The following is a 9,166-nucleotide window of genomic DNA, read 5'->3' as shown; positions in this document are numbered from 1 at the left end:
GAGAGAGAGTAAAAGGGAGTGACAGGAAGCAAAGCCAAGGACAAAGAGCCAAACCCTTGAGAAGCCGTTGAGGATAGCGGATCCATTCAAGAGTATGTGACCGGAAATAGGCGAATCGGACGTGGGCTGGGTTGCATGAACGAAGTGTTTCTTGCGCTGAGAATTGTCCTAACTCCACGCTATTTCCACAGCCGTAGGAACGATCTTGACGCCAAGCAAACGTACCACTCCTGAGATCGCTCACGTGACCCTGATCCATTGCAGATGAGCGAAAACACTAACAGTCCTCACCGCTACACGCGCGGAGCCATCAGCATTCCCGTCAGTACCCGCTTCGTGTCCCTGCACATCCTGAGGGAGGGGGGCTTCAAGGTCCTCTGCCCCACAGCTCTCCCCAAGCCTCTCCGTGTCACCATTCCCCAGGCGACAGCCTCTTCTGGGAGCTCTGAGCGACTGGTCGAGTACGTTGTGTGGGTGTTATGAGAAGTGTGTGTGTGTGTATGTGTGTGTGTGTGTGTGTCTGTGTCTGTGTCTGTGTCTGTGTGTGTGACTCGACTCGACTCGACTCGACTTCACTTATTGTCATGAAATACCGAAGGATTAATAGACACAACAAAAGACCAAAAGGAACAAAAAAAGAAACGGACATCTAAGACGCATTCAATCAAATACAATCATCACAATCGAATAAGTCATTTGTTGTCAGGATATTGTCCCGTATCTTTCGAATGTGTGTGTGTGTGTGTGTGTGTGTGTGTGTGTGTGTGTGTGTGCATGTGTGTGTGTGTACTGCCTCATCAGCTGTGCAGTTCGAGAGGCATAACACCGTCCCTCCCACACCCACATACCTGTACACTTCCAAAACGTGAATTTCTCCCACAGATACAACATCGAACACTGTCCTCTCTCGTGTAGGTTTCACACAAAAGTAAGCTTCGAAAAGACATGGGTCCACTTTATTATGATTTATTTTTTGTAAAGACGCACGTTCGTTCCCTTCGCAGGTACCACGTGAACTCGTGGAACAGGTACCAGCTCTACAAGGCCAACATCCAGGCGGCGGGGGCCTCCCTGCACGTCAAGATGTGTCCGCTGGACAGGGGCGTGCAGTACGTGCTGGTGTTCAGCCTGGGCGCCGTACCCGACCCACAGCAGGGTCACTGTCAGAAGGTGGCCTTGGTGCCCGCCATCCTGGACGGTCGGTGCCCGCAGTGTGACGTTCAGTTCATAGACACTTGGTTTGACTGGTTGATTGTTCTTTTTGGTTCTTTTGTTTATTTGTTTGTGTGCTTGTTTGTTTGTTTGTTTGGGGGTTCAGTTTTGGTGGTCTTCAGTCTGGTTGCAGTTTGGTCATGTTATGCAGATGGTGTTCTTTTTATGATATGTACACAAGGCATGCACACACACACTCGTACACGCACGCTTTCTCGCACACACACATGCACACATACAGGAGAGTGCATGAGCATCTGTGTGTGTGTGTGTGTGTGTGTGTGTGTGTGTGTGTGTGAGTGTGTGCTAGCGCGTTTGCGGGCACATGTACGTGTGTTTGTGTGTGTGTGCATGCGTGAGCGTGCGTGTATGTGTGTGCGCGCGCACACACGCGCGCTTTTTATGTCAGTATCCGTCTCTGTGTGCGCAAGCATTGTGCAACTGGCCATGTGCGAACTCACCCTATCGAACAATTTGACCTGAAGGCCGTTAGGTCACTGATCGTTAAAACTCAACTTTATGTTGACCGCCTTCATTTCTGTTGATTTTTTTGTTTGTTTGTTGCTGTGTTGTTGTTTTTTGTTTGTTTGTTTGTTTTACGGGGGGTGGGGCTGGGGTGCTCTTCAAAACGTCCAGTTCATTGCAGACGCCCAGGCACCGGCCTGCAGCTACGTGTCCATGGACAACGAGGAGGTGGGTGGCCACGTGGGTGATGTGTACGTGGGCGTGCGGCAGCTGAACAACGCCTCAGACCTGCTGAACGTCACCGCATGGGACTGCGCCCACCTGCCCGTCTGGCCCACAGGCTCACAGGGCGCGAACGGCTCCTACCGCTTCCAGGTGTTCCTGTCCGCCTGCTACTCCATCTCTGAGGGCGAGGAGGACTGGACCACGCGAGGCTGTCGGGTGGGGTTGCCTTGGTGCTTTGCTTGTTGTGCTGTTGTTTGGAAACATTTTTTATCCGTTCTTTTTAAACACGAACATCGATTTACACAAAAAATTACACACGAATTTGCAAGTCTTTCTATCCCCTCCAATCCCTTCCACCTTTCACTACACACACACAGAGTTTTACTTTCGTGTGCCAGACACGTTGAATGTCATGTTTGAACGTGTATACACAAATCGTTTGAAATACACACCGAAGTTGATTAACAGTGTTGTTAGTAACTGGTTTAGCTAGTCTGTGGATGGTGACGTTCAATGACGAAAACAACATTCATTGCTAATCTACAAATAACAAGATTGAAAATAAGATGTTGGTGTCGTATTATGTCGTATCGTATCATGAATTAGTTTCTTGCTCAGTACATCGGTCATTCAGATGAGCGATGAATTGACTTTGGTCATTTACATTCCGTCTCCCCACCTCCTGTCCCACCACCTCTGTCTGTCTGTCTTGTTGGCTATTATTAACTTCGCTACAACAGCGAAACAAACTGCTATTAGTAGTAGTAGCAGTAGTAGTGGTAGTACTTTTGCTAACAACAAAAAGGATGAAACAGCAACTGCACGATAACGGAACAGTAAAAAAAAAAAAACCACACAAAAAAGCAACAAAAACTTAACGTGCTACAAAATACTAACAATTAGCAGGTACACAAAGACACCAACGACAAAAGAACAAATCGCTATGTATGACAGTTGTGTCCAACTACTTTTGTTCCTTCTCTTTCCCTCCAGCGCAGTTCGTGTTTCTTGACCATGGACAATTGCGTTTATATTAATTTTCGATCAGTGTTCAGCAGGGGAGGGTGTTGACTGTGCATGCGTGTTTGTGTTGTCACACGAACAGGAGGGACGTGGAAAAGGTGTGTGGTGTGGGGATTATGTGGAGGTGGATGGGTGTTTGCGGGTGGATGGGGGTAGGCGGGGCGGTGTAGGATGGGGGAGGGTTGTTGTTTATGCATGCATGCATGCATGCGTGTGTGTGTGTGTGTGTGTGTGTGGTCGCAAAGACAGGAGGCACGTGGAAAAGGCGCGTGGTGTGGGAGGTGGTGTGGGTGTGTGTGTGCGTGACATGAAGAAGGGAGGAGCGTGTTGTTTGTGCGTGTGAGTGCGTGCAGCAGCAGAGGGGGCAACTGCTGTCCCAACAATTTGGGGCTATTATTTGATTATAGTGGAGAGTGTCTTGCCCAAGTTACATCTCCACTGTCTCGGCCAAGAGGGTTTTAGGACAGCTGGTTTTGGAATGGTTCCCAAAGACTAAACAGCCCCCAAGGCTGCAGCACAAAGAGCAGTGCAATCTTGCCTCCTTGTTTGAGAGTCATCGCCCTTCACAAAAGACTAAGCTGTAACTGACTTCCCATTGCAGGGGAGAAACATTGATCATACAGCTCTCACTTTGCTTTTGGCCCAACTGTAAGCTTATGTCAATCTGGGATATAAGCTGAGCGTTGGGCTCACAAATACTACAAAGTAATACTAACTAACAGGTGCACGAAGACACGAACGAAAGAGCAACAGTGTGCGAGTGCACACGGCTGGCCGACACGTTCGCTGGTGGCTGGACGTTCGGGCCTAACGCCATAGACTGGAACTCGGTGTTCAGCAACGCAGACTTCCACAGGAACCCCACCCTCTACGCCACCCAGATCATCGTCTGCCTCCTCTATGTCGCCGCCTTCGTCTGGGCTCGTCGCAAAGACAGGGGGGACGTGGAAAGGGTGTGTGGTGTGTGGGTGGTGTGGATGGGTGACTTTTTTGTTTGTTTGTTTGTTGTTGTTTTTTGTGCGGGGGAGGGGCTGGGTGGTCTGCCTCCTCTGCGTCACCGCCTTCGTCTGGGCTCGTTGCAAAGACAGGCAGGAGAGACGAGGAAAGGGTTGGTGGTGAGGTGTTTGTATGGGGATGGGGTGTAGGAAGAATGTTTTTTTAATGGCCAAATAAAAGATACAGTTCTGACTTTTCTTTTGTTCTTTCTCTTTCACTCCAGCGCAGTTCGTGTTTTCTTGACCATGGACAATTGCGTTTATATTAATTTTCGATCAGTGTTCAGCAGGGGAGGGTGTTGACTGTGCATGCGTGTTTGTGTCGTCACACGAACAGGAGGGACGTGGAAAAGGTGTGTGGTGTGGGGATTATGTGGAGGTGGATGGGTGTTTGCGGGTGGATGGGGGTAGGCGGGGCGGTGTAGGATGGGGGAGGGTTGTTGTTTATGCATGCATGCATGTGTGTGTGTGTGTGTGTGTGTGTGGTCGCAAAGACAGGAGGCACGTGGAAAAGGCGCGTGGTGTGGGAGGTGGTGTGGGTGTGTGTGTGTGACATGAAGAAAGGAGGAGTGTGTTGTTTGTGCGTGTGAGTGTGTGCAAGCATGTGTGCACGCGTGCGTGTGTGTATGCGCGCGCGCGTGTGTGTGAATGTTTGAATGAGCAGCATTGTTTTGCTTTTTTCACGCAGATTGGGCTCGCTCCTCTTGTGGACAATGACCCCAGTGACCGCTACTATTACGAAATATATGTTCAAACAAGTATCCGCGCAAACGCCGGAACAGACTCCAAGGTAAGGACAATTATGCTTTCCATAGAGAGACAGAGTATTGTATGGGGTATGGTAGGTGTGGGGGTGGGGGTGGGGGTCTGGAGTGGGAGGGAGAGGGCGTGAGATTGAGAAGGGGGACGGAGGTAGCTTTAGATAGAGAGAGAGAGAGAGAGAGAGAGAGAGAGAGTAAGATAGGGACAGATCTTACAGGAAAAAGTAAGGGAAAAGGTGGATGAGAGAGTGAATGAATGAGAGAGAGAAAAAAAGGCGTCTTGTCTACGTAGTGTATTTCATACATTTTCTCTTTTTTTTTTTTTTTTTTTTTTTTTTTTTTGCTTCTGTCTGTCTTTCTCTCTCATTTGGTCCGTTTGTCTTTTTCGTTCTAAATATGATTTTGTATTGCTTTTGTTCCATCTTTTCTTTATTTTTTTAATGTTTCTTCAGAATGAAAAAGTAACTCAGTGAAGAACAAATTGTTTCCCTTGGTCTAATTCAGAACAATTGGTAATGGTATGCAAGGATAGGGTAACCAACATGTGGAAAAGCAAGGAAAGAGGCGCGGTGTTTAATAGCAGTCTTACATTATCAGTGGGTTTTTTTTTTTATTAATAAATATAGTTACAAATGATGTGCGGAGCGTCTTATTCAATTTACATGTATCATGTGTTGTTAATAGCCTGGAAGATGGTTAAGGCCAGACTTGAACAGAGTCTGTGTGTGTGTGTGTGTGTGTGTGTGTGTGCTTGCGTGTATACGTGCGTGTGTGGGGGGGGGGATTGTTGTTTTCTGTGTGTGTGTGTGTGTGTGTGTGTGATGTGATGCGAAAACAGGTGTTTTTCATTCTGTCGGGCGAGGACAGAGACACGAGTGTCCGGGAGTTCAGTGACAGCCGCCGTCAGATCTTCCAGCGGGGCAGTACCGACGGCTTCCTCATGGCCACCCCGGGGTTCGTGACACACTGACTGACTGACTCACTGGAACTTGGATTTATTGGGGGGAAGATGGCTGTCCAGATAAAAACCATGATCACTTTCCTTTCACACGTATCCAAGCGTCAGCTAAGCTCCCAAAAGATTCAGATAAACATCTGCATAGTTGGGCCGGAAAGAAATTTGGGTGAAATTTCATAGATCTTTCAGTGAACTGCATAAAACTTCACTTTGTGATTTTTTTTTCTCTCTCAGTCCAATTTGCTTACATCTGGACAGTGACTGAAAGACCCCCCAAAACATATGTAGCTAATGACGTTGACGAACGTACGTAAACCATCACAGTGACATTCAGGGTTCTACTGAAGGTGCTCGGGACACCAGTTTAACTGTTTGTAATGCGCGGTATTATTTATTGCAGCGCCTTAGTGTCTGGTATGGACGAAGCAATCGGGTTTTTTAGCGTTTTTTAACAGTGTTTTTATTTCGAACAATTGACAATACAGCAAGGTTAAAGATAAACAGGACAACATGAATATCATGATATATCAAGATTATGACGGAAGCCTTCAGAGCCAGAAATTAAAACTGCTACTTCGTTCGTGGGTTGCAACTCCCACGTTCACTCGTATGTACACAAGTGGGCTTTTCCCTTTTTGTTTTGTTTTTTCGTTGTTGTTTTTTTGTTTGTTTGTTTTTTTACCCCGCCATGTAGGCTGCCATACTCCGTTTTCGCTGACATGGATCACAGGATCTTTAAGGTGCGAATTTGATCTTCTGATTGCGTATACACACAAAGGGGGGGTCAGGCACAAGCAGGTCTGCACATATGTTGACCTGGGAGATCGGAAAAATCTCCGCCCTTTACCCACCAGACGCCGTTACTGAGATTCGAACCGAGGACCCTCCAGCGCTTTAACCACTCGGCTGTTGCGCCCGTCAGAAATTAAAACAAAAATGACCGTAAATTATTTTCAACAAAACAAAACTAAGAATAACAGAGTGTAACGGTAGAAAGAAAACATGACATGTGGTGTAAAGAGAAATCAACGCAGAGAGAGAGGGGGGTGGGGGCTTGCGCACACTAACAAGTGAGACAGTACGACCAATCCTTGCCGAAAAAGCGGCGTGGGTCAACTATGTCATTTGAGCGAACATCTGTAAAGAAGACCACTCAACCAAGTAGTCACAATGTAAATTGACCATGATAAAGAGTAGTACCAGCCAGGAACAAGAGAAAAAAAACACACGCACATATACATATTTTTATCCGCACACACACACACACAACACACACACACACAAACACACACACACACACACACACACGCACGCACGCACGCACGCACGTTTATGTCCACACGTCATTCAGCAGGTTCCCCGGGTTGTGTTTTACATTGTCGGACAGATGTCTGGGCGAGCTGATTGTGACGCGCGTGTGGCATGACAACTCGGGGAAGGGGGACCGAGCCAGCTGGTACCTGAACTACCTGATGGTCAGGGATGTGCAGACACGTCAGAGGTGGTGCTTCTTCGCAGACACCTGGCTGGCTGTGGAGGAAGGCGATGGGCGGGTGAGAAAAAAACAAGAAAACAACTGGTAGGGAATCTGTCAACCTCGACAACAATGGTTATTGCCAGGGGAAAAAATAATGGAAAAATCAGTTGTGTTGGGTAGTATTAGATTTGATTGAGATGATAAACTCGTAAGTCCCGTGTGCACCGTGTGCATAGAGTATGTACAAGATTTCAGTGGTGCCAAGATTTGTCTATGGCAAAGTTTTGCTCTAAGAAAAGGGTGCTTGGGTAATCTAATGCATGACATAAAGAAAACAAATCGGCAACGTGCTGTGACATCAGGACCTCTAGAGGTGGGGCGTTTCGGGGTGCTTGGACAGAATGAGAATTAGGGGCAAAATTTCGGCAGACTTCAAAAGGTAGAGAAGCCAAGGGCGAACTGGGGCGATCGGACCCCAAAGAGATAGGGTGAGACTTCTCTCCGGGTACAGCAACCCTAATTTTACATATTATGTTAATTGTGGCGAGAAATATATACAACACAAATCATAGCAAGAACAACCTTTTACAACTTTGTTTTGCTCTCTCTCTCTCTGTCTGTTCCCCAGTACCATTCTGTCTTAACTTGTCTCAGTATGTGTATGCCTGCCCCTCCCTCCCTCAACCCCTCCCCATCCCGCTCTACCTTATACATGTCCCGCTAGGTGGGGCGTCTCATGTTCAGATTAGCATTACTGCTGTCAAATTTCAGTTAGGGTCGTTCCACATGGACGGATGACGCCCTTTAAAAACCAAAGTATGCAATGAAAACCGATGATAAGCAACGTGAATGAACAATTTTTCTTACGTTTGATGGCCCAGTATAGTAAACTAATTTTGTCTTTCAAGGTGGAGCGCCTCCTCCCGGCGGCCAGCGCCGACGCAGCCACGAGGGCGTTCAGTGCGTCGTTGGCCGAGCAGTCCCGCCACGACCTGGCCGAGGACCACCTGTGGTTCTCCGTGTTGGCCCGTCCCCCGCACTCCCCCTTCACGCGCGTGCAGCGTGTGTCCTGCTGCCTGTGCCTGCTGTACGTGTCCATGCTGGCCAACGCCATGTTCTACGAGCAGGACGGCGAGGGGTCCGGCCCTCGCTTCAGTGTCGGCCCTCTGTCCATCACCTTGAAAGAGGTGAGGTGAGGTGTCCGCCCTGTCGCTCCTGCCTCCCAGGAAGTTCAGTTCAGTTACCCAAGGAAGTGTCACGGACAAATCCATGTACGCTGCATCGCATCTGCTAAGCAGATGCATGGTCAGCAGCGTAACACGACGGGTTTAGTCAGGCCTTGAGGAAAGAAATCAATGAATAGATAACGAATTAATCATGATAATAATGATGATGATAATGATGATGATAATGATGATGATAATACATGTTCAGTGATAAGGACGAGGTAAAGCATCTGTTTTGTCATTCCTGCCTCAGTATTCATCTGCCTGTCAGTCTCTCTCTGGAAGAGGTAAGGCATCTGTTTTGTCATTCCTGCCTCAGTATTCATCTGCCTGTCAGTCTCTCTGGAAGAGGTAAGGCATCTGTCGTATTACACTTGCCTTTAAGCGACGCATCTGTATTATTACACTTGCCTTGAAGCGGTAGTGACCTGTTAGCTTCTCACTGGAAGAGGTATGGCATCTGTTTTGCCACTCTTGTCTTGAAGAGCTAGTCGTTTGTGTATCAGTCTTACCCTGTAAGAAGTACTCATGTCACTTCTCACCTTGCCTTGTCAGTTCTCCCTCCTCCTCTTCCACATTTCTACTGCACGACCAGCATCAACCTACGGATGATTCTTGTGGCTGGTACATACTGGGTTTCACTTAAAGAGAGGTACTCATCTATCTGTCAGTCTCCCTTGGACGGGTAACTGATCTATCAGTCTCCCTTGAAGAGCTATTGATTGAACCACCTTTGGATTGCCAGTGACGCTGCTTTCAATCTTAGTGGGGACCCAGAAGTCGGCCTTGTAGCCTGTAGCGAACTGATAAACTGGTTGAAGACA

The 9,166-nt window shown here is 47.8% G+C and overlaps 1 protein-coding gene across 1 annotated transcript in view; it reads left to right on the top strand.

The window, feature by feature from the left end:
* The window catches only part of LOC143280592 (uncharacterized), a 49,060-nt gene that overhangs the window by 28,428 nt on the left and 11,466 nt on the right, over window positions 1–9,166 (top strand). Inside the window, exons 25-32 of the mRNA XM_076585339.1 lie at window positions 265–461; window positions 1,005–1,198; window positions 1,859–2,118; window positions 3,648–3,878; window positions 4,609–4,710; window positions 5,520–5,635; window positions 7,027–7,192; window positions 8,025–8,303. Coding sequence (XP_076441454.1) covers window positions 265–461; window positions 1,005–1,198; window positions 1,859–2,118; window positions 3,648–3,878; window positions 4,609–4,710; window positions 5,520–5,635; window positions 7,027–7,192; window positions 8,025–8,303 — 1,545 coding nt within the window. The remainder of the gene's footprint in view (window positions 1–264; window positions 462–1,004; window positions 1,199–1,858; window positions 2,119–3,647; window positions 3,879–4,608; window positions 4,711–5,519; window positions 5,636–7,026; window positions 7,193–8,024; window positions 8,304–9,166) is intronic.

This window comes from Babylonia areolata, chromosome 1, assembly GCF_041734735.1.
Source record: "Babylonia areolata isolate BAREFJ2019XMU chromosome 1, ASM4173473v1, whole genome shotgun sequence".
Classification (NCBI taxonomy): domain Eukaryota; kingdom Metazoa; phylum Mollusca; class Gastropoda; order Neogastropoda; family Buccinidae; genus Babylonia; species Babylonia areolata.
Note: the sequence above shows the minus strand (reverse complement) of the source record. Positions and strands in the feature narration are given on the sequence as shown.